Source organism: Lissotriton helveticus, chromosome 9, assembly GCF_964261635.1.
Source record: "Lissotriton helveticus chromosome 9, aLisHel1.1, whole genome shotgun sequence".
Taxonomy (NCBI): domain Eukaryota; kingdom Metazoa; phylum Chordata; class Amphibia; order Caudata; family Salamandridae; genus Lissotriton; species Lissotriton helveticus.
The window spans coordinates 1,057,687,195-1,057,712,821 of NC_136070.1; the positions used below are offsets into that span (position 1 = coordinate 1,057,687,195).

The 25,627-nt window shown below is 42.8% G+C and overlaps 1 protein-coding gene across 4 annotated transcripts in view; it reads right to left on the minus strand.

The window, feature by feature from the left end:
• The window catches only part of ATG7 (autophagy related 7), a 1,226,522-nt gene that overhangs the window by 867,236 nt on the left and 333,659 nt on the right, over window positions 1-25,627 (minus strand). For all 4 annotated transcript variants that reach the window (XR_013601115.1, XM_078661409.1, XM_078661411.1 and 1 more), the window contains exons 12-13: window positions 15,518-15,662; window positions 7,303-7,461 (exon numbers count right to left, since the gene is read on the minus strand). Coding sequence is in view for 3 of the 4 variants with exons in the window: in XM_078661409.1 (XP_078517535.1) it covers window positions 7,303-7,461; window positions 15,518-15,662 (304 nt within the window). In the remaining variant the exon portion in view is untranslated. The remainder of the gene's footprint in view (window positions 1-7,302; window positions 7,462-15,517; window positions 15,663-25,627) is intronic.

Here is a 25,627-nt window from a genome sequence, read left to right on the forward strand (position 1 = left end):
TAGAAAAGGTCATCACCTTTGTCTTTTTCAGACTGATTACTATTTAATTTAATTTATTGTACACTGCAGGGGAGGTCAACATTCTCTGAAGTCCCACAGGGTCTTGCTTACCATACAATATGGTCTGCATATTGGAGGCTTGAAATCAGATGGCAATTTAATTGAGAAGGGTTGAAAGTGGAATCGGTAAGCCAATTGTTTATGTCCACTAAGTACAGAATAAATAATAAGGACGGCAAGACGGCCTTGTTTAAGCCCAGTATAAGTCTTGACTCTTTAAGAGACAGTAGAGCCACGCCCCAACTTCACAACAACCCATGTGTCCATGTATTATGTCTCTATTGCCCTCAACAACGTAGACGGGATAATCCATTTTTTAGCTTAGACCACAGCATTTGTTTTGGGACCCTATCAAAGGCTGGTTTTAGATCTATAAAGCAGATTTGAAGGGGAAGGTTCCCCACATGGAACTTTTCAATATAGAATATATAGAGTGGTCAAGTTAGGAATCATATTACTTCTTTTTTAAAGCCCGTTTGTTCTATTGGGATAAGTTTAAGACGATCAGCCTATGCCTCTAAATCCTTCGGTACAAAGATGCTAACATTTTTGCCCCTATATCCATTAAAGCATTAGCCTATAATTTGCAGGATTTCCTGGGTGAACAGATTTTAAAATTGGATGTAAATCTGTACCGCTCCAGGAGTCAGGAATGTAATTTGTGCAAAGGCAAGCATTATACAGGGAAGCCAATATTTTGGCCCTAACTGGCACATTTTCCTGAAAGAGGGCTGCGGGCAAACCGTTAGGAGTTGGCACATCTTTTTTGACTTTATAAAAACAATGCGAACTTGGGTACCATTAAAGATGATGTCAGAAGCTTCATTCAAATTGTAAACTGAACCGTGGTCATGCGCAACTAAGAATTATTATTGTAGAGTTGTTTGATATAGTTAATCCAGACGTCCTCTAGTATATTTGCATTTTTCACTTGTTTGCTCCCTGTTGATACGCTGTTCATGAAGTTCCAAAATGTTTTATTTTTGTTTGCAGATGTGAGAAACCAGGACCTGTTTGCAGTTTACCCCCACGTCTTGCCCAGATATTGACTACCAGATGCTGGATTTCTGAATTTGAATGTGCCCTGGGCTCAGCTAACCAGACCCAGGGCCTTTGTTCCGAATCAAAGTACATGGTAATTAGGTATAATTACAATTAGTACTGACAAACTACCTGTAAGTGCCTAGTATAGGTTAAGGCATGTAGGTTTAGAGGCCCAGTAGATTTAATGCATTTAAGTGTGCACTGCTATTTTGTCCCCTGTCACTTAAAAAGACAGCCCTGCTTTGCAAGTTGCTTTTAAAGTAAAATTATATGTAAATTCGAATTTGGAATTAGAAGTACTTCCAAGGTCTTAAACTACCATATGTTTACATACGTCACCCCTATGGTTTCCCCTAAGAGCCCGAGGGGTAGGGTGCCTTGCAACTATAAACAGGGAGATTTAAAAATAGGTTGCATATGCCCCGGTGAAGGAAAAACTGCAAATAAAGAATAACTACTGAAAGGATGAGCTTGCCAAGGTTAGATTTATTATAACTATGACAGAAAAGAAGTTATAGAACTTGCTTTTCTGAGGTGCTAAAGTCCCGCCTTCCAGCGGCCTCTCCTGATTGGCCAGTCTTTGGCAGGCTAATCAAAACTGCTCTGATGAGTTGTGAAGTGACCTTTATAGAGACAAAGGACATCTGGTGGGAGAAGATCAGCAGCTGCATAGCAAAAGGCAGGCATGAGGCTGGGTAGACATAACCGGTCAACAAAGAGGGAATGACAGGACAGGAAACTGGCCCTCCCCCACATTCTACAACCCAAGCCAGACAGGAGCCCCAGTAATTGAATTAGCAGAAGGGCTGGAAGGGGAGTGTTAGGGAAGCTTAGCCACACCAGTAGATTGGCTTACTCAGATCCTAATCTCCAGGAGAGAGTTTCTCCATTTTGGATTTTAGAGGAATAGTGCTCAAGGGGACACGAATATGCCATGCTTTGGAGGAAGTCATACTTCTGGGCATCACCCTTTACCACTTGGTAAGGGGTAACCCCCTGCTTGTTGCCCAGGAACACTGGATACATATGGGAGACCTACCCAGAAACAGCCTGAAACTAAAAGAATGACTGCCCTGGAACCCTGGCCTGCACCGAGAGAACTGCACCTGCTGCACACTTTGGGAACTACAGCCCTAAGGAGTTTAGCTTGTTTAAAAAAAAAGGTGTGGACTCCCTGAAAACAACAGGTTAAAAGAGCTAAACCGGCATCATCTCCAGCAAGAGGAAACCAGCTGATCACCTTCCGCTGGACTTGAGTGGATTTGGCCAGGTGTATTGTCGGACATGTAGTCCCAACATACCAAGGAGCACCTCAGAGCTTTCGCAACCTTGGATTGGTGTTGTGAACACTTTGGAACCCCAAAAGGACCTTCTGGAAGAAGGTCCTAATGACTGGAGATATTTTGGTAAAATGCTCCATAAGGTGATTGACCCGTCGAAGAGGGCTAAGCCGCTGACGTTGAACTGTGACCTGGACTGGATTTCAGGTTCATCTCACTGGAAGCTCCAGAGCTCAAGACTTTCAGGATTTGACCTAGTCCTCGCACAGAACCATGGCGCTATCATCGACTTTAAACCCGGCCTGACAAGGAGCCTCAATCGGTGCTGAGAGAAAAAGTTCCAAAAAAGTGACTACGTCCAAAGATTAAAACTTGACAAGGCCCTACTGCTAAGTGTACCCGACCCACGCTCCATCATGGTCGGCCTGAAACTTTGACTTTCCCCCAGTCAAGCGTGACTAGATGTTCCAAAGTGACGCTGTTAGTCACTAGGAAGTGTTTATTCTTTCAAAAATCATACCTCTAGTTCCCTACATTGGAGTATCATCATGTTGGTGTCATTTTAATGTTTAAAATATTTAGTATTTTTATAAATTAGTGTTGGATTTTTATTGTGTGCTGTGTCTTACTTATAAAATGTATTGCTGTTTTAATATACTTTACATACCGATCTCCTAAGTTAAGCCTGCCTGCTCACAGCCAGCTACCAAGGGTTGAGCAAGGGAATAATTTATTGAGACCTTAACAGGACCTTATATTTTGATTAAGGCCTTACTACTAGTAATAGGTACCTACCCACACCTACTAATAAACCACGTTCCAAGATGTGGTGATTAGCAGTGAGGATAGTACCTGTGTTTAAACCACACCATACAGTATTTAAGTGAAGATCTTAAAAAATCTACTAAATTGACCCAGAGTAAAATTGACAAATTTGGGCACATTTTTTACTTACATCAATTTTTGATTTTCTTAAATTGTTCTTGTGTTCAATCAGTGCCAACGTTTTTTTTGTGACCCACAACTAAGGATACCATGGAGCTTGATCTGGCTAACTTGACTAAACTCACAGTAGCTGAGCTTATGGTGCAGTGCAGGGCTAGGGGGCTGCCAGTTACCAATCGAATTAGAAAGGCTGAGATGGTTAGGTCCCTTAAGACCTGCACATTGAATGCTCCTCCAAATGAAGGAGAGGGGTAGATGCCCCCCAACGACCTCTAGGAGGAGGATGACAACAAGTCCACCACTTCAGTAACCAGGGCACAGCCACAACTGGTAGGCAGGGAGGATCAGTGGTATCCAACCAAGAGGCATCAGACATAGACCTCAGGAAGAGGGCACTTGAGGCCCAGTTAACCTATATAGCTGTGGTGGCGGAGTAGATGGTCCTGGCCAAAGAGAAGTGGGCAAGGCAGGAAGAGAAAAGAAATGGTTGCAGAGAAAATGAAGATGATGTTAAGTTGTCCTGGGGTGGTGGGGTTGATCTCAGGCTTCCCAAGGGGATAGTGCCCAAGTATGTAGAGTGCGACCACAAATGGCTAACTGCCTTTGAAAGGGCCCTAAAGATGAGAAGGGTCCACTCCAAATACTGGGGTTCACTTCTGTGGGAGTTGATCCCAGTAGCTTAGAGGGATATGTTCCTGACCCTAGAGGCAGACGAGAGAGAATCCTCCTCCCATGAGACAATGGCTAGTCAGGAAATTTGGTCTCACCTCAGAGCAGTACAGGGTTAAGTTGAGAGACACGCAGAAAGTAAACACACCGTCCTCGTGGACTTTGTAGACATCTCAGTGAAGACACTAGAGGGCTGGATTCAAGGTAACAAGGTGAGTAGTTATGAGGGGCTGTACAATGTATTCGTTAAAAAGCACATCTAGACTCACTGTGTACAAGAGAAGTTACACCAATATCTAGTAAACGCTAAGCTGTCTGGTGCCAGGGAACTGGGAGAGACAGCTGCTGAGTGGGTGTGAAACCAGGTTTTCGATCCGCACCAGGCGGGAGACTCCAAAAAGAGGGGGGGTAAGGCCCACAAAAACCCTAAGGAGGGCGGTGGTAAGCCCATCACAGAGACTCCCTCAGTACCCAAGAACTATTAAAAGGAGGAAAGCAGATCCTACTTCAACGCTGAAACGCAGAGACAGGGGGACCCAGGGCTGAAAAGGTACTTGGACAATAGGGTGTGCTTTGACTGTCAGCAAAGCACACCCTATTGCTCCAAGAAGGTGGTTGGCACTGGACTGTCCAGTGTAGCCAGAGGAGAACTCCTCATATGAGGAGGTCATCATAGCATTTGGCTGGGAATTTAGACACTTTTGCCAGCTCATAGTAGATGCACGAACTGTAAGACAAGAAGGCTGGTTGATCCGACGGATGTTTTCCAAGTTCAGTTTCTGTTCCTCCTGGGCGCCGATTTGCTCCATATGCGCTACTTCTTTTAGCAATGGGGGATAAGTGAAAAGGCTTGGGAGCCCTCATGTTTTTAGCTGAAGTTAAAGCTTGCGGGAAAAATTTCTTTAAACCAAATTGGTGTACTCTGTGTTGCATGTATTTGGCATTGGAGCAGTGATTTTTATCCATCAGATACACCTGCTAATTTACCCAGGGACCTCCTCTTCCTTTTGTGTTTTCTCGAGACAGCAGTTACAGTTTTGAGGCAACCTTATCTCCTCTTCCATGAGGGCCAAGCTTTTCAAACCAATAGTCTGTTGGTCTGTTAAGAATTTAATTACCTTTTCTAATACGTCTGTTTCTAATATGCAGACAAAAGCATGTGAGAATGAGCACCAGATTAGACAAAGGATTAACAGCAGATAGTAGCCAGTAATCTCTCGTGCTCAGCTCAAACCCCACATCAAAAACTGCACCAGGGCCACCTATTCACTAAATCCCTCTGCTGCTCAGCACATCACCGAAGTGTTGCTAATGCAGGGCAACCCGGGACCCCTGCAACAGGCGACCAGCCCCACCCTTTTCCCTAAACTGCCAACAGCAATGGCACACAGTAGCAGGCACCCCCCCAAAGAGCCCCCCCCATAACTACCCTCAGTAGAGTCCCCAGCAAAGAACGCACTCACCAAAATTCCTCCACCACCAGTTTGGTGCAGTCCCAAACAAGGAGTAAGATCTGACTGGTAAGGCAGGCATAGGGAGAGTGAACGCAGGACTGAGGACCAACCAAGCGCAGCCCTAAAGAGCCCCCAATAGCCAACACTGCACCGTGCTGTTGTGAGGGAAAAGAGGGCAAAGCTGTAGGCAGATGAAGTCAGGCGACCAAAACCGAGCACACAATGCAATGCTAAAGACTGAAATAGACTGAAATTGTGGGATATAAGATTGCTCCAGGGGTCTAGCCACACACCGTGCTGCTGCCACAACACACCCACCACAGCACGAGACTCCGCCCGCTGCTCGAGGTACAGGGGCTGAGCATTAGCAAAGCAGGACAGGAGCAAAATGGTAAAGAGCGCTGGCATGAGCACTTCTGCAGTCTGATGGGCATTGTCAAGAGGCACTGTCATTTACAGACAGCACATTTTAAATTGCAATGGCCACTAAATTTGCACAAATGCAATTTGATTAATTAAACTAACTATCACACAAACGATGAGTGGAAAATGGGTTTCAGCGATCATTTGAGTATCACCAAGTAAAGTATCTGGAATAGTTTTTTTCCTATTAAAATCTTAGCAGCTCGGACCAGAAAATCCAATAAAATTTTGTTCTGAAAAAAAATCTTAGCAGCTCTGAAGAGTGAAGGAAACAAAGAGATGTGATTAATTGTGCTTTCCCAATAACTGCTGAGATATTTTGAAATATTTGCAGAGTTCATGTACAGGTATTTAACTTTTGTTATGAGTTAGGAAAAAATCCTAGAGCCTTTCCTTTCACACTCCTGGTCTGTCTGTACCACAGCAAGATTGTCACATAGTGCAGTTTACAAGTTCTTCTCAATTTGCTGTAAGAAAGTAAATATCAAACAGAGTGCTAGAATAATAAGGAGCAGATTTTCAGAAGAAAGGCTTGACATTTGACCTCTGTCAAAGACTGCACGGCAAATGTGACAAGATAAAAACAAAATTGAAGTTATCTTTATTGCTCATTCGCCTACTGAACTCCAGCATGATTATGTTGGGGGTGCTGCAGCACCACTCTCAACTCTTCTTACAGCGCCTATGAGTGTGAGTTCTATTTGCATATGATATGAACATCTCAAAAAATGCTCCATGCATCTCCAAGATTTACGTCAGGTCATTTACTGTACGCTCCAAATGTTTCTCTAGAAGAACCTTTGCTAATCCGAACCAGTGGTTCAATGAGCTCTCCAGGTCTATCCATCGTAAAAAAGGATGAGGCAGAGTGGCTGAGTAAACAAAGTGCCTTTCTTGGTGAAATAACACAATTGAAAGGTAAGTCTTTCTGCTTCGATTTGCAGTACTTACAAAAAAGGAAATGGGCACCGGACCCCTCAGAATGCTGTTGATATTATAGACAACACAGTTTCACTCTGTACTAGAAATGTTATCGTTCAATAGCGTCTATCTGAATTATGGCTATGAAGTGTGCAGTTTACAACAGCTGAATTTGAGGTTATATACAAATCCCTCAATCAATGCTTTCTAAAATGGTCCCTTTATTGTCTTTAACCGTCTTTTGGAGTGTGGCACTACTCGCATGGTAGAGAACCGTTCACCCTCTTATGATGATTGTTCTTTTAAAAAAAAAAAAAACATTTGTTATTAGCTGTAACAAGGAACGACATCACATCCAGAACAAAGCTTGACTGGGACAGCAACATCAAGTTATGTTTTTTAAAGTGATACCATGGAAACCATGGTTTTCATTTTGACTGCCTGACTGACGTTTTTAACTATACAAATGACAATTTCAGAATTCTTTAATGTTAAAACGTACTCACCACACCAGGAAATATTTTTTGAAGTCTTCCTGCTGCTGCAGGCGCCTTTGATTTTCCTCCACCGAGACAATCTTCAAATTCATAGAGAGGCTGCCGAACTGGGTTTGAATATGAGATTTTGGCATTGTCGACAAACGTGATGTGTCTAACTCCCCACCCCTGAACAAAAGCAAAAAGAGCACAATATATTACCTTTGAATATTCAAGATATTCCGTTAATTTTCAGTATATTGACATCACATGTTCGTAACCTATCACAATGCAGGAATTTACATCACTTGAAGACCTGAAGGGTGTAGCCTATTGGAAAATAGCAAGTTTCCAAACACTCGCAATCTGATAAATATGACTGCAGTCCTCATTGGTCTCAATCAATTATGTAGGAACAGCAATAGGCACCTCTATAACCCTAAATTATTTTTTTAGTTGTACCTGTTGTATGAGACATAGACTCGGCCAATCTCACTATGGTAGATGTCTTCCTGTGGTTTATCAGGCCCACCAAGGTGTTGTTTCTTGAATTTTTAAAGGGGTTATCTACTTTGTAAAAGGAAACCGATGTTTCCAATAAAGCCCAAAAATAGCCTCAGTTAAAGTCAACTTCCTCAAGCATAAGAGTAGTGAAAAATATACAGAAAAAAGCATAGGAACTGTCCAGATGAAGGACATTATTATCTCATTTGTCTACCACCAATTCCTCAAATCTAAGTTAAGACCCAGACAGAATAACCAAATTGTTCAGGTGCAGCCTTCAAAGTCTATGTATCACTATGAGAGAGCTATTGGCCTGGTCACAGAACTTTCAAATACTTTAGTAGAACACTCTGCCTTGCAGTTCAACACACAGTAAATGCATTATGCTAGAAATGCTCACAAAGGAAATAGGGCATGTCTGTAGTATTCAAAAGAAGCATACCATGGGGCTGGAACATGCACCTCATGAATGTAGTTTTAGAAGACAGTTGGCAACATAGCCCTATCCTACAAGCAAAATGTACGATAAAACAATGCCTAGCTCTGACAGACACGTTTAGAGACTTCATTAGTCCCAAAAGTTTGATTTAGATTTTGAATGCCCAAGTACTGAGGTATGAAATCAGGACAGTGTGTGTCTGATTCAGAACTTGCACTTTGAGTAAGTTTACTACTTTTCGGTATTCATAAACTGGAATTTTGTAATTATTTAAGCAAGTCTAGCACTACACATGGCCAACCACTGGTACTGCAACATCCTGTCAAAGAAATTAGAAAATATGAATGAAATGAGGTACAGACTTAAAATAGAATTCTATAGGAAATAATATTAAATTTAATTATTTAAAATAGTTAAAACGTGAACACAAGCTCCATGGCACTGTTGAGGTACACACATGGGTTCACACACTCAAGTGGTGAGGCCTGGAAACTCCCGCTAGTTAATAACCTATTTTGTGTAAAAAAAAAAATGTACCAATAAATGTTATTTAAAACAAAATGTATTTGAAAAAATAGTGTAACAAATGGTATTAAAAATCAATAGCATTTATTATATTCTTTTTTTAATTCAAAATATGTCATCCCCAGTGTGAATTTCCAGGCCTTACCTCCTGAGTGAATGAACCCATGTGTGTTTCACAACAGCGCCATGGAGCTTGTGTTCATGCTGTCCTAGACCACTGTCCAAAATTTCTGTCAGGAAGGAGGAACAGGGGACTCTGATGGGGGGGAATCTCATCATGGATCGACTCGGATGTGGTGTAGATACCTACAAGACAATTAGTCTCTGGTTCTTCGCATTTTTAAACAGCTTGACATAGTAGGGTGGGATGGCTAGTTTTGAGTCATATTGTTCGAATCGCCATGTATTAGAACTCAGAACATCTCTTACTTGCTATGATCTGTACCATTGTGCCAGGAGTTTAATATCAGAATTGGTTAAGGGCATGGGTACTTTGTCACCTCCTTGCAGTTTGTTTTTGTACTCTTGTTCCTGTTGTGCTTGGCCTTTAGAGCTTTGCTGTGAATAGATTTTAGGTAGTCTTTTAATTTAAGACTAGAGGAGACAATGGAAGGGTTATGTTCATTTTCTACTTCTATTCTTCCATGGCCATAACCAGGATATGTCTGGGTTGGTATACAAACAATAATTAAAATGTACTGAATCCTAGGGCTGCATTAGGAAAACAGTGCAGGGTAAATGAGGTCAAGGAGTAAGACTTTTGTCACAGTCCTGGCCCACGGCATCAGTGATTCTTCATAGCACCTGTTTTATGGTCTGAACCTTTCTTTCAGGCAATCGGTTTGGGTGTGGCACAAAGACATTTTGTATTTGATTGAACAGATGTCACATATATTGTAGATGACAGGACATAAAGTTGGTGCCTTGATCAATTAACACCTGTGAAGTTAATCCAACCTGTTAATTAAAGACAAAAGGACATACGTGAGCTGTGCAGCAGTGGTTCCCCTCAAAGGGAATGCTTCAGGGTAGTGAGTAGCATAGTCAACATCTACTATGATGTACCTATGTCTTCTTCAAGAAGTTTCTATGAGGCCCAAGACAGCCATTTTGGTACATTGAGAAGCCATCTGAATTATGGGTAAAAGATGCAAATGATCCTTTCGTTCTGTACCTGGATTTTATGACTGGGACACAGTGACAATATTTGGTGGTCTCTGCACCAGTAAAACCAACCCAATATAAGCTATTGAGTTTTCCCCACACCTTGATAGACCCCAGTGATTTAGTTATGGGCAAGCTAAAGACAGCAGCTTTAAGTCTTTGGTATCAATCATTGTTTTGTGCTGTTTTTGGAATCACTTGAGAGACCCAGCACTTCTCCTTGAAAGTATAGTCTGAGGGGTGGTATGTTAGAACCATGAGCACAGCAAACTTCAAGGTCAGATCTAGATCCTGCTCTTTCCTAAAAGAGGTTCTTAGTTCTATACTGCAAATAATGGGTGGATCCATGGAATTCCTGCTAGGATGTGTTCTCTCGTTTGGTCCCTTTTTTCTCATTAGCGGTCTTAATAATTTTCTTTTTGCGAGTACCTGTTACTTCATCTTCAAAGGAAAAGAGAGCATTTTGCAAGTGCTCTGTGGTTTCATGCGTTTTACAACCACTTTAACATTGTAGATTTTCCAATGATATGATATACAACCTAAGTTTTGGGATAAGCTTTCATATTTCGGTTTCAGCATATCATGCAAATATCTGGTTCGCCAAGTGGTTTCGAATAGAGTTCGGGGCTGATGATGGTTTGGAGGCATGTTCTGTCAACTAGCCCAACAGTCAGATTCACATCTATACCTACATTGTATATTCATATCACATACTCAAGCCATGGAGGAGTGTTCTCTGTATTGCACACCGACAATACCTATATCTGGGTCCAGCCTAGTTTCTCTTTGACAGTTCTAATGTACATGTCCCCCATTTGGCACATTACAAACACTGAGGTCCTGTCTGATATGCAGCTCCTCTTCAAGAGATGTGTTCAACTAGGATATCAACAGGACATGATCTTTCTCTTCCTATATATTTCTTCAGATATAGCATACATCTTGTTTACCCCAACAGGGATGGGGAAAGAGGTTTGCATAGTGACCATCACCAAATAAGTCTAAGGAAGGAGTGAGTCATTTGAAAGAAAAAGGAGTCTCTGCACTGAAGTTTTAAGTCAAAGTCAGGTTTCATGCAGAATTTTTAGGATTACTGGGGAGGCTTTTGAGACTGCATGCAAAACTTTAGTAAGAAAACAACATTACTTGTGTGTGTTGAAAAATCACTGTAGGCAATAAAGAACACCGGTGCACACATACCACTATTACCCATGGGTAAATAGAATAAAAAAATATAAGTTGCTTTATTTTCCCATAAAACCTGCTGGAAGGAAAACACAAATAGGAATGTAATATTTCAAATGTTTGTGCTAGGGATGCTTCTCCCATTTCTATCTAATGATCAGGGCAGGATGAAGGCGATCAGTCTGTTTTAGTGAATTTGTGTAAAGTAGTGCTTCTCAGTGCAGGTAGCACTGTGGCCGACTCCAATCTTGAGCACTCACAACATAGGCACAATGAAGTGTGAGATCTTGTATCTGGTTGTCATTGTTCATTCCTGTAATTGTAATCAGACACACAAAAGGAAAGGCCCTTCCTAGAAACTTCCTCACCTGAACAATTAAAACTGCAGTCCTACCCCTAACACTTACCATTTACCAAACCTACAGTGCTCAGGAAAAACAAAAATTCAGCAGCACCTTTCTAACAAGGCCTTCTTTGAATTTCTAAGCTTAAAGCTGAAGATAACAAAGAAGGGAGGTGAAGGTTCATACTTTTTGGCAAAAACAAAATAAAATACTCCTCGCTTTATATCCGTAGTGACAAGACAACATAAAAAATGGTAAAGTTTGTGTCAAATTAAGAAAATACGTTTTTTAGATGTCTTCAATTAATCAATCAATCAAGCAGCCGATTTGTAGAGCCCAGCTTGTCACCCGTGAGGGTATCCAGGAGCTGGCAGGCTCCAGGTGATCAACCAAAGAGCAAAGTCTTCAGAGCCTTACGGAACTCCATAAGAGATGGGGAGGTCCGTAGATGTAGGGGTAGTTTGTTCCATGTCTTTGCTGCCAGGTAGGAGAAAGAGCGTCCTCCACTCCTGCTTCGTTTGATGAGGAGGGTGTGGGCTAGCGAGAGGGATGCAAAGTAAGGGTGTCGGTGGGCTGGTGAAAGATAAGGCGGTGGTTCATGAAGGCAGGTCTGCAGTTGTGTAGGGCCATACAAGCGTGGTTCAGGAGCTTGAACTGGCATCTTTTCTGAATAGGGTGCAAGTGGAGTACCCTGAGTTGGGGGTGATGTGGGTTCTTCGTAGGAGGGAGAGGACTAGTCTGGCTGCAGCATTCTGTATAGTCTGTACTCTTCGGAGGGGTTGGGCTGTGATCTCTATGCAGAGAGCGTTACAGTAGTCCAGTCAACTTGAGAAGAGAGCCTGAGTGATGGCGTGTCTGGAGCTTTGGAATAGTCATTTGAATATCTTGAGAAGGATGAAGAAGCAGGAGGAGGAGACGGAGTTGATCTGGTCTATCATGGTGTACTTCTTGTCAAGGATTGTGCCTAAGTTTCAGGCGTGTTCCGTCGGAGTTTGCGTTGGTCCAAGCTCCGTGGGCCACCAGGAGACATCCCATAGGGAGCCTTTGTTGCTGAAGATCAGTACCTCCGTCTTGTTCATGTTGAGCTTCAGGGAATTGTCCTTCATCCAGTTGGCAATGTCTTTCATGTAGTTGTGAAAGTTGGTCTTGGTGTTGGTGGTGTTTTCAGAGAGGCAGATGATGAGTTGGGTGTCATTGGCATAGGATATAATCTTGGTTTTGATAATGCTGGCAAGTGGTTTTATGTACGAGTTGTAGAGGGTGGTGCTCGGGGAGGATCCCTGTAGTACTCCACAGATTACTTCCTTGGGTTGGAGGTGAATGGTGGTAGGAAGACTTTTTGGGTTCTTCCAGTGAGGAAGGAGGCGGTCCATCTGAGAAAAGAAGCACTTAATTTTTAAAGCTCTAATACTGGTCTCCGGAAGAGATAATCATGCCACATGCTAAGCAATGCAATCTCAATTTCAAAGCAGGGACCAATTTCTTCTTACTCCTCCTGCAAGATTTGTTCAGGAAACTCTGTACGTCAACGATTAGCCTATTGCAAAGCTGAAAAGGTGAACTTGTCTCTTCTGGAACTTTCTTCCACTTTATCTCCTCGGAAATTACATTGTTCTCATTAAGATGTTTATGCATCAATGTGGTTTCAAATCTGCATTTCCCTCAGTTTACACCTATTGAGCTTCTCCGCACACAAAAACCAAGTCACCTACTTTGCTGTTAGATTTTTTTTAACCAGGTCGAGCAGTGAAACATTTCCAAACAATTGATTCTTGTTAAAATTTGGAGCCCTCAGTATGAATTCCTTCCAGTTTTTCATTTTCTTCTCCTTTTTCTGGACTTCTCCTGTCCTTTTCTTCTTGTCAAAAATCTATGTGGAAAGTAGAAAAGGTCTTGGTTCCCGAAAAAATTACACTACAGAAACAAATGTATAGACTCCTTCACTGCAGAACTGTGCAAAGACCAGATATTTGGTACAGATAACCAACAACTGTTTGAGTGTGGAACAAAACATCCTCGGGAACCAGACTTCTGCAATTATTTACAAGGTTTTGAAAATCCTCCCCGAACTCAGAAAAATAAACAACGATGGGTCCAGTATACCTAGTCTTTTGATACCCGTACCTGGTACTATAAAACTTACAGAGCTTAAATGGTGCTGAAATGAAAAAGTGATTATAAAATTCTGACTTTATTTTATTCACATTATGCCTTGATTGTTGGTATTGTTGTACTTAGAATTAAAGTCCCGCCTCTGCAATGGTGCAACAACAGAATTCCATGCACAGAATCACAATCCTTTTACACTGTAAAAAGTGCAGAGTTGATGAGAATTATTCTCAGCACAACACCGACACCATGATCCAGGAACAAAACAACCAAAGGCATGACACCAGTACACATGAAACAGCTTGACCAGAATACACTATTGTTTTGGAAGAGGTGCCAACCACATACGCTGTACCTCATGGTTCCAGGGCATGACAGTTCTTTATTCATCTTAGGGGGCACACATTTTTTTTCTTCTAAAAGGTCACCTGTATCCTTTGTGATCAATATTGCAAAGAGGACACCCCAATCTGCAATAACTGGAATGATAAAGAATTTCTGTGCAATGCATCTTATATTTCAAGAGAAGAGTTCCAAAGGAGATGGCAAGCTGAACAGGAGGAAGATGACGTGGCTCCAGAAACTTCTGAGAGCAAGATGGAGTCTGATCCATGGTTCCAAATATTTTTTATCTACATTATTAATTTTCTCAAGGGAGCAAAATCGTCACATCTCCTAAATGGACACGAGGAGAACACCACACACACTTTCAGTCAGGTTTCACAGTACAATTACAGTTTGAAAATGCAAACCAAATTTAAAGTACAAACATTTTTAAGGTCACATTTGTTTTTTTTAAAAAGCACTGTTCAAAGCCTCTTTAAATAAAAAATAAAAAAAACTTAAAAGTACAAATATAAAACTGTCACACAAAGTAAGAAACAAAAAAAAACAAAAGGGTTACATTAAAAAATAAAACAATCAAAACATATTTGAAAAGAAGCTTAGCAAAAATAAAACATTAAAAAGTTCTATATAAGAAGTGAAACAAAAGTGTAAATGTGTGTAATGACTGCCTTTGGCAGTTTGGCCATAGGGCCTGGCCAAAGGCCAAACCCTGCAGTCAACCATTGCTGCTCACGACTCTCAGTCATGTGCAGCAGGGGTTGGCTGCTCTCGAAAGGCTGAGTATAGGGCGTGGCCAGGCTCTTTAGTAAAGCCATGTGCAGTGAGGGCTCAGGCCTGGATGCGCACAACCTTCGTGCAGACAACCCTTGACCCTTTGGCCTACCCCTACTGCGCACAATCAAAGGTAGTTTGCAGAGCATGGCGAAAGTACAGGCCCTGTGCCCAATCCCCGCCTGACATGGCCAAAGGAGGTTAGGTGCATGGAACACACAAACGGTGATGGGTGAAGCCTGCTATAAGTATAACCACTGACAATCGCTCGGGTAGCATTCTAACCCATGGTTTTTTTGCCCACCATGCCACCTCAGAACAGCCCTAGACATATGCAAATCAATCTTGACCCTGCTTCAATAGGAACACTCTAGATCGAACTGCCAAGCTCCGTCCTCTCTGAACCAGAACACGCAATCCAAGACTGGTTTTGCCCTGACTGGAGCTCTTCAGTCGGGTGTAACTTAGTTCCAGTGGTACAGTGAGCAAGGGACCCACATCTGGGCATTCTCTTGGCCACTTAGTGTGGTACATCAAACACACAAAAGTTGATGAGAGGATGCTTGTAATAAGTCTAACCACTGACACATTCTAAACCATAGTTCTTTTGCCCACAATGCCACCTCAAATTGGACCCAGCCAAAGGCAAATCAGTCTTGAACCTGCTCCAATAGGAAAAGTCCAGCCCAAATTGCTCAATGCAGACTATTACTTTTCTTTGCAATACACACTACTACCCCCATGGATTACCCTTACGGCCAAAGAGCAGATGAACTCTTTGGAGGAAGAAGTCCATGTAGTTCTTTCTAACATACAAATCAGAAGGAAAACACATTTCATACTGTCTGAATCTTACCATTAACGTTCTGGCCACATTACAGCCCAGTGTGCCAGCTCCTAGAAGCAGGCATTTAGTTGATACTATTTTTTCCAAATCTAAAGTAGGTACTAGTCTCCAGCGCATCAATTTCAGATTAAGGTCCACAGACGACTCTGCTAACCTGAACAAAAATAAAGAAAGGAAAATAAATAGACGTTTAATTCTTTGTACTCTCCGTTTAATAAAGTCATTACAACTACATCACCCCTTGTTATTTGCAAGTAGTTTGTTGTTTTAAATTTCCCCACTGTCTCTATTGTTTGCAATCTAGAAGAACATGTTCATGAAACCTCGTCGTTGGCAACTGGTTATTTATAACATGTTTAGGATTTCAGTAACATTTTCTTTAATGAACTATTATTGTAATTGTGTTAATTTCATATTAAACCCTAGTTGTTCTGTAGATGTACCCCAGTTCAAGGGCCTTTTTAGAATCAATGCATTTCATTCATTCAAAAAAGTTAGTCATATTATGTATTAAGCATGTGTATATAAGCACATTCAGAGGCATTTATTGATGCTACCGCTTCATTAATACTTAAATATTATTTTTTATTAGTTTTGTGTTCTTCAGAAAAATAACGTAAATCCTGGAAAGTACAGAATATTTTGAGCATCATTAGGTTTTATTAAGTGTTGCTTTATTTTCAATTGCTCTTTATCACGTTTGATTGTGCGACAGGTTTCTTAAATTCGTGCCCACAATAATTACACCATGCAAAAACATACCTTCAGTAGAGTGCAGTAGTATTTTTAAAAAGCACGGTTACTTTTTCATTGGCATCACAAAATAAAAGGCAAGGTGTAAACACACAGAATACAAAACGCTCTAACAATAACAGGGCAGAACACATACCCCGGGAGTCTTGCATGTAACCAGGAAAAACGCATATACCAAAGTGTCAACAGGAAGTAATAAAACCGCGTATTCTGAAAAGGAGGGGGAAGAGGGTGGGAGGGAGGAAGCAGTAGCTCTTTGAAAAAGAGGCTACTATTGATTCTGTGAAGACTAATGTAGCATATAAATAAATATCATGAAAACTGTGGGTCCAATATGAAAAAGTCACCAAGACTGGGCTAGAATACTGTTCAAAGTAGTGTTTGTAGCCTTCTCATTCACTGCAGATGTATTGTGATAGCGTAAGCATCCTGACCAGCAGTAAACAGCCGTAGCCTCCGTATGATCTTTTCCTGAGATGCCATGTGCATCAGTTTAGATAGCCATTCAGAGGGTCTCTGTGAGTCTCCTCCTGTGTCTACGGATGCATAATTTGGAACAGTCAAGGTTCGTCACATCGCAAATGTTGAACAGATCTCGCGGCATGGCGAGCCATGCAGAGGACTGAAATGTTCATCCACTTGTGGAACTCATGGTATCCAGGCGTGAACCTCGGTATCCTAGTAGTAAGGAACTGGATGAGAGAACTTAGACCAGGTCTTAGTCTGAAAGGCGACTTCGCCAGCACTTTGGTACCTGGATGAAACAGTGTGGATGGAGGTATTCTTTTCTCCTTTTTTAAGAACAATTAAAAAAAAAAAGAACATAGCTAATTTTGAGGACCACTGCCATCTTTATCACATGGACCATACTCTAGAGTCGGAAGTGAAGTTTAGAACTGGCAAACTCTGCAGCATATATATTGATCAGTGGTTTTATATTGCCAGCTATAATATTTTCTATACCCCCTATTTATCAGCAGACATAGGTGCTTGATGTTATAGATCACAATTGTCAATTGCCATCCCACAATTGTAGTAGACGAGTGGACCTGGACATTGGTAGTATCTCACTCTTCATAGTTCATTTTGTTGCCAGAGAAGGCTGAGAAACAGTCCATAAGAGTCAGAACAAGTAGCTTACAGTCAGTAATGCACTTTCTGGTGGATGCTCAAGCTAAAAACAGATTCCTCACGTCTAGAATATGCCCAGATGGCAGACTGAATCTGGAAGATTATTCAGCATAGCTCCTACTGTGATGCCTTTGTCGACTCCACTCAACTGGATCTGCATATATGTGTCACCGAAACACACTGATGTCAGGCTCTTTCTGGGCACAGTCGGCAGCCTTGGACACGGACCCAAAAAAACCCAATTGGTTATACAAGTGAGCAGATCTCTAAATTGGGATCTATTTAGATGGAAAAGAGTCCATTGCACAGAACAAGGAGAAGGAAAGGCGGTGAGGAATTCTCGGCCGAATAGACAATCCACCAGAAAAAGTATTACTGAAGTTAAGTAACTTTCTCTTCTGATGGATATTTCTAACCACAGATTCCTCGCAGAATAGATACTAAAGCAGTTTCTTGACCAACAAGTAGCAGATCTTCAATGAAAGGACTATACACCTGGATAAGGTCCTCTTCTTCACTGCATTGCCTTTCTTTGTCCCAGAGAACCCCACAAAAGGATAATCATCCACCTGATGGTTTTTGATACGAGCAATGTTTAAAGCTCAGTGCTCTTTTAGGTTGCCAAATGATGGAGTCTCTCCTCATTTCTTGATAAGCAAGTTGGGGCAAAGAACATCGGAAGTGTGATAGACTGTTTGATGTGAAAGGGAGTCACAAAGTTCGGTAGAAAGGAGGCTCTAGTCGTCAGGGCCAGTTTATCCTGAAAGAAGGTGGCATCGGGCGGCTGAACTGAAAGAGCTTGAAGCGCACTCGCACTATGAGTTTAAGTGATCGAGAGGAAAAACAAAGTTGTCCAGGTCAGGAGATGTAAGGGGTAGCTATGTACCAGCTTCAACGGGGTACACATAAGTAAAGTAAGGACCAAAATAAGGCCCCACTGAAGCATCACAAAAGGCTTTGGTGGAAACATGGGGACCAAAACTTACGTGTCATTTAAACAAAGATGGCTTGTCCAGTTAAATACCAAAAGGCCAAAAGGTAACCTTTAACAGTGCCAACTGCAAATCTTTGCTGGGCCAGAGACAGAAGAAACAGTAACACATTTGACAGTTTGACCTGCAACAAGTCTCTGTTACAGGTTTCATACCAAGCCACAAACTTATCCCATCATCTGCTGTGAATACATTTTGTAGAAGGACACTTGGTCAAAAGGGTGAGTTCTGCCACGTAGGCAGGGAAATTGAATGTAGTCAACTGCTGCCACTCAATCTCCTTGCATGAAGGTGTAAATTATGCAGGTCCCTGCCCTGCTGTTATGACAGAGATCCTCCCGAAACAGGAGCCTGATCAGAGGACAGATGCTCATGCCCAGATGGCCTGGATGCCACACTCTACATGCCTAATTCGGGCCCTGCCATCCCTGATCTTATCCAGAATTCATGGCAGGAGATGCAAAGACAGGAAGACATACTGGATTCCCATGCTCTGCTCTAAGTGGAATGTGACAGAGAGAGCCTTCCTGGGAACTCCCAACAAATAAAAGCATTGATACCACTAGTTCTATGCAGTGGCAAACAGATCAAGGCAGGGTTCTCCACAGTGCTAGAAGATGCCTTCCACCACCTCTAGGTATAGCCGCCATTTGTGATTTTCTAGACGTCACAGCTTGAGTTAGTCTGAACTGGTGTTTCAAGATCCCACCAGATGGTGTACGCTCAAGAAAGTGCCCTAACGTTTCAGCCACGTCTAGGAGCACAGGGTCCAGGAATCCACCCCACAATGCCTGTTGTAATAGCACATGGTGATGGTTTTGTCTGTGAGGACCTGAACCAACACTGCAGGAACGCTTTTAATGACAAAGGAATGACTCAACTTCGGTAAGCTGATGTAAAGGCGGGTCTCGGCTAGAGACAAGAGTCCTCTGACCTCCACCTCACCCACATGACCTCCCCAATTTAGCAGTGACTCGGTCACCACTGGGTGGGGAAGGGAGAGGGTCTTGCCAATGTTCAGGTTGCAGATGAGCAGCCACCACTGCAGATATTTTGAAATCGCCTCAGAAACCTGAATAGAATCTGGCAAGTTCCCTTGATATTGGCCCCACTGAGAATTCAGATCCCACTGCTGAGATGCATGTGCCATCTAGCATGGTTGCCAAGAAAGATCCAGGAGCCCAGCAGACCAAGAATCCTCAGAGCTATCCTCACTGAGTCTCAGGGCTGAGCCCTGAATGTCCTGAACTGATTGATTTGGAAGGAAAGCCCACAAGTGCACCATATTGAGGAAGGTTCCGATGAAAGGAAGTCTCGGCGCAGGAATAAGGGCAACTGCAGCACTTCGATTGCAAACACTAATGATGTAAGGAGGTTCGTCCTCCTCTTGAGGACAACCTCCACTGACTGTGGTGAGCCCACCTTCAGCAGCCAGTTTTTGAGCCAGAGGAAGAATGGGACCCTCAGTCACTGAAGGTATGCTGCGACCACCGCCAACCCCTTTGTGAACATCCAAGGGTCACTGTTAAGGACAAAGGGGAGCAAGGCAAACTGAAAATGCTTGTGGGCCATCTTGAACCACCATCTGGCCTCCTTGATACAGCTCAGGTAGAAACTAGGCCAGAGTGAGCCTCTTGAATTTGTCCTTCTGTGAAAAGAATTTGAGGGGGTCGAAGGCCTAAAATAGGATGTAGGCACTTGCCTTTCTTCGGAACAGGGAAATAGCAGTAGTACCACCCAGTTCGGACCTCTGAGGCCGCGACCCTCTCTGTGGCTCCTTTGTCCAATAGAGCCTTAACTTCCTGCAGCACAATGGACTAATGGTCCTCCAAAAACCTCTATGATGAGGGTTGGAGATGTGGCGGGATGGAAAGGAATGGTAGGGCATAGCTTCGCTGGACCAACCTGTCAGATATAATGTCTTGATATTGAACAAAGGTGCGAATGTGGCTACACCATCTGCTGCACTGCTGAGAATAGGACAACAGTCCTTCACATTTAGAAGATTATTAGCATTTAACCAAAGTAATCAAATTGTATTCCCATTTAGTAAACGTGTAAATTTATCCATGTTTTCCATTTTTGTGCAATCACTCCGGAGACAGATAAGTTGAAATGGAATGCTTTATTCCTCATTTTCAAATGCCATATGCTGTTAATCCAAACTTAGACATAGACACGTGATTTCAACTGTCCTTTTGACCCAGTGTAATAAAAGACCCAATGCATTTCGAACATTTACAGTTCTTCATCAGGGGTGCTGAAATAAATCATAAAGAGCTATTTGAGCTGTTTCACAAAACAGATGCAAACTGAATAATACTACAAACAATATATTTGATCGCTAGCCACCCCACCCTCACAACCCTCATTTAAATTACCCTTCCATTATCAAAATATCTGAAATGAATAACACAAAACAGTGTGCTCCAACCTACTCATAATTCGTGACTGCCATAAAAAACAAACAGTGTTCTTTTACCTTAAGGGGTCATGACCAACAGAGTAACGTATGCCTGTCTCTCTTCGTTGTAAAAAACGAATCAACTTCTCTCTCTAGCACTGTGATTAGATTTTAAACTTGCTTACACACGTATCTTCAATTAATCCCCAATTAGTTCAACCTCGTGACCTCTTAACCACACCTCCCAAAAACGGAATTTACTGCCTATTCAACCCATAATGCACCAGCCCTATTACCAAAACCGTGGTGCCCCCAGGCTGCATAATTAAAATCAACATTTTGCATGAAATAAATACACACATATACGTGAAAAATACATGCCAAGAATGCATAAACAATCAAATAGTCTGGCAAAAATGTCCGTGATGTGCTCTCAAACTAACAATGATTCTTCCTTTCAGTGAAACGTGAAACAGTCCGAATTTTAAGCTGCTATTAAATCCTCCGAGTCATACGATGTGATTCTGTCTCCTTTGTGATTTCGAGTTATATTGATGCTTTTATTCATACTCTGTTAACTTTGGGGTGCATCTCGCTTTTGGACGATAAATTGCGAAGCAAACATGAAAGTGATGGCGAATGCACTCCTTCCCTTTTAAGTCTTTTGATTTAGCATAGATTGCCAGATGAGTGCGTGCATAACAGAGCTGTGTTCGTCCAAACACAGCGTCTCAAATTATATTGAACAAAGGTGCGAACGTGGCTACACCATCTGCTGCACTGCTGAGAATAGGACAACAGTCCTTCACATTTAGACCATTATTAGCATTTAACCAAAGTAATCAAATTGTATTCCCATTTAGTAAACGTGTAAATTTATCCATGTTTTCCATTTTTGTGCAATCACTCCGGAGACAGATAAGTTGAAATGGAATGCTTTATTATAATTTATTTATTTATTATAATGTCTTGCCACCCTTATGGAAAATGATCAATCCTGCCTCCGACTGGGTAGTTGTGTGCCACGAAGGGCAAACTAACGGAGCTTGGAGGCTGCTGCCGAAGGGGCTGGGGACTGGGAGGTTCACTGCCCTACAAGCCTGAATGTTGTCTGCTGGATCCCAAACCTCGATCAGTCATGCAGCATCTTCTTGGAGCAGAAGGACTTGGGAGGCCTCACAAGTGGATTTTTGGTGTTCTAGAGAAAGGTACAATTTGCACACTTGATGTTGGCAGCATGGGCAGAAACAGAAGAACTTCCATCGTAACACCAGATGGACATGGTACAGACGAGACGTCAAGTAATGAAGAGTTGCCCCGAAAAGCAAAGGCCCTCTGGGGACTTGGTCACCTTGAGATGCTCCGACGAGGTCGGCATTGACAAGCGATTGATGTAGATCTAGAAATAACCGTGATCTAAGACAATACTAACATTAAGGCCTAAAAACTTGGAAACAACAATGTCGAGCTTACCTGTGCCATCTGGCATGGTTGCCAAGAAGGATGCAGGAGCCCAGCAGATCAAGAATCCTCAGAGCTATCCTCACTGAGACTCAAGCTGAGGCTGAAACATCAGGATCATAGCCTGAATGTCCTGGACTCATTGATCGGGAGGGAAAGCCCACAAGTGCACCACATTGAGGAAGGTTCAGATGAAAGGGAGTCTCGGCGCAGGAATAGGGGCAACTGCAGCATGTCGATTGTAAACACTAGTGATGTAAGGAGGTTTGTCCTCCTCTGGAGGACAACCTCCACTGACTGTCGTGAGCCCACCTTCAACAGCCAGTTTTTGAGCCAGGGGAAGAGTGGGACCCTCAATCCCTGAAGGTATGCTGCGACTACCGCCAACCCCTTTGTGAACATCCAAGGGTTACTGTTAAGGACAAACGGGAGTAAGGCAAACCGAAAATGCTCGTGGACCATCTTGAACCACCATCTGGCCTCCTAGATACAGCACAGTTAGAAATTAGGCCAGAGTGAGCCTCTTCAATTTGTCCTTCTGTAGGAAGAATTTTAGGGGGTTGAAGACCCAAAATAGGAAAATAGGATGTAGGCCTCTGCCTTTTTTTCGGAACAGGGAAATAGCAGTAGTATCACCCAGCTCTGACCTCTGAGACCGGGACCCTCTCTGTGAGTTCTTTGTCCAATAGAGCCTTAACTTCTTGCAGCACAATGGACAAATGGTCCTCCGAAAACCTCTATGATGAGGTTGGAAGAAGTGGCGGGATGGAAAGGAATGGTAGGGCATAGCTTCGCTGGACCAACCTGTCAGATTTAATGTCTTGCCACCCTTATAGAAAATGATCAACCCTGCCTGAATGTTGTCTGCTGGATCCCCATCCTCGATCGGTCATGCAGCGTCTTCTTGGCGCAGAAGGACTTGCAGGCCTATCAAGTGGATTCTTGGTGATCTAGAGAAAGGTACAAGTTACACACTTGATGTTGGCAGCGTGGGCAAAAACAGAAGAACTTCCATTCCAACACCAGATGGATATGGTGCAGACAAGATGTCGCGAAATGGAGAGTTGCCCCGAAAAGCAAAGGCCCTCTTGGGCCTTGGTCACCTTGAGATGCTCCGGCGAGGTCGGCATTGACAAGCGATTGATGTAGATCTAGAAATAACCATGATCAAAGACAATACTAACATTAAGGCCTAAAAACATGGAAACAACAATGTCGAGATGGAGGAGAGGAGCACACACCCGAACCCGATGGCAGAAGAAAACAATCTAACAATGGAGTTGATGACCATGAGCATTACCACAATAGGATGAGTCACCATACCTCATGACTCGAAATACTTTTTTCGAAGAAAGCCAACTTGCACACATCCGAGGCCAACACTAGATGGCATGATTACACTAAGCACGTGTATCTACGACCACACATTCTCTTCAGCATTCCTCAAGCTGGAGTATGCCAGAGGCAAAGGCCAATCTGTGTCACTTCCTCACATAGGAACCAAGAGAATGCAGTGTTCCTTTTCAAGTATTCCAGTATGAACTGACACCACCATTGTGAACAGCTGCAAAATAGAGATCAGGCCTCGAAGTAACTACCAGGTCACTTTGGGGATGCAACAATACAATGGCTACCTACCTTAAAAGAAAACACACTATTGTTATTGGTAAGTAAGGATGTCCTCAAGAGGACCCTTTTGTAAAATCTCAACATGGGATTTATTTAGAGAATGTGTTCTGTCCTATTTCTATACAATGGTAAAAAGGTAAGTTTAACAGTAGAGTTAACTCACTCTTCAACAGCAAATATAATTGCCTTGTTCAACAAGGTCTGTGAATACCTACCTTCTAAAATGTTTTTGCTAGAGGCGGGGCACCCTGGAAATCAAAATGGCCTTAGCCATCAGGGTTACCTTCTGCACCTGTGTGTCCTCGCCTGTCATGCCCTTCCTATGCTGCAAGAGGCTCCTGTAACCGGTGAATCCTAATGTGGAGGAAGGACACCTTTTTCGATGTGGAAACTGGCTCCGTGCTAAGAAGAAAGAGGACTGTTGGTCTGTGTGAGAGTAAGGGGGGAGCCTTGACTATAGCTAAGGGCTGAGAGCCACAAGGTGGCCAAAGACTCAAAGGAGTTCTGCGGTGGAACTGGACTCCTGGGGGAGTGAGCCCTACGCGAATGGGGGCCTGTGGTGGAGGCAGAGTAACGGAGAAGAAACACTGTTCCCAGCACACTGAATTGCTTTGGTGTACAGTAGAATTTGTCTCAGGAGACAGGCTCCAGACCATAGGCCCGATGTAGGACACCAAATACCGGTCGGTAACGGCGGATTTCGGCCGTTACCGACCGGTATTTCGCTTTTGAAATGTAGGGGGCCTTTAATTTACCGATTCGGTAAATTTATTTACCGATTCGGTAAAATAGCGAATCAGTAATTTTACCGAACTGGTAAATCTAGATGTAGGTGGCACTGAAAACAGTGCCACAGGCCCTTAAGAATTCGTTATTTACCATGAAATACTATTTCATGGTAAGTAACGAATTCCTGTATACAGGCACATCTGTGCATGTACACCTGTGCCATGTGGCACACATACATGCCCATGTCACATGGCACACAAGCCAGAATCAGGGGTGCAACAGGGTGTCAAAGTGACACCCTGTCCCCCTTGACAATTCGGTAATTTTACCGAATCGGTATTAACCGATTCGGTAATTGACATTGATTCCTATGGGCCTCAAGGCCCATAGGAATCAATGGCAATTACCGATTCTGTGGTATATAAATAAATAATACCGGATCTAGGTTTTACTGGACATAGCAATAACAGATAGCTCAATAAATAAGAGTCAAGATTCGAGGTAGTAGGAGTTTGCAGGTTTAATACAGCATAAAGGACAGGAACAGGACAACCTGCATGGGAATAGGATGGCAGGGCCTGACAGGGGGGCACCGACAGCTGTCGGGCAGGATCTGGGATGAGCGCGCTAACATTTAATAACAATACACAAGCATATATACTAAAACAGTTGCATTACAATGAATACAGTAGGCGGAGCAGTGGGTGTGGTCAATAGCAGTCGCGAAAGATAAGGGTGAAAGTAGGTGTAACAAGAGGCGTATACATAGACATGTGATGTAAACGTAACGGAATATGTCATAAATGGGGCGGAAACATGGAGGGGGCTACCTAAGGAGCCGGGACCTCTGACCTAATGGTGCGCGCAAACTGACAATGACGTATTACTAGGAGAAGCTGGGGGCTATGAACTCTGTGCTAGGAGCAGAGACTGAAGTCTAGAGAGTCAGGGCGACATGTACCTAAACACTATCTAGTATCTGATGTTTAGAGAACATGTTGATAGAATCCAAAAGTTATC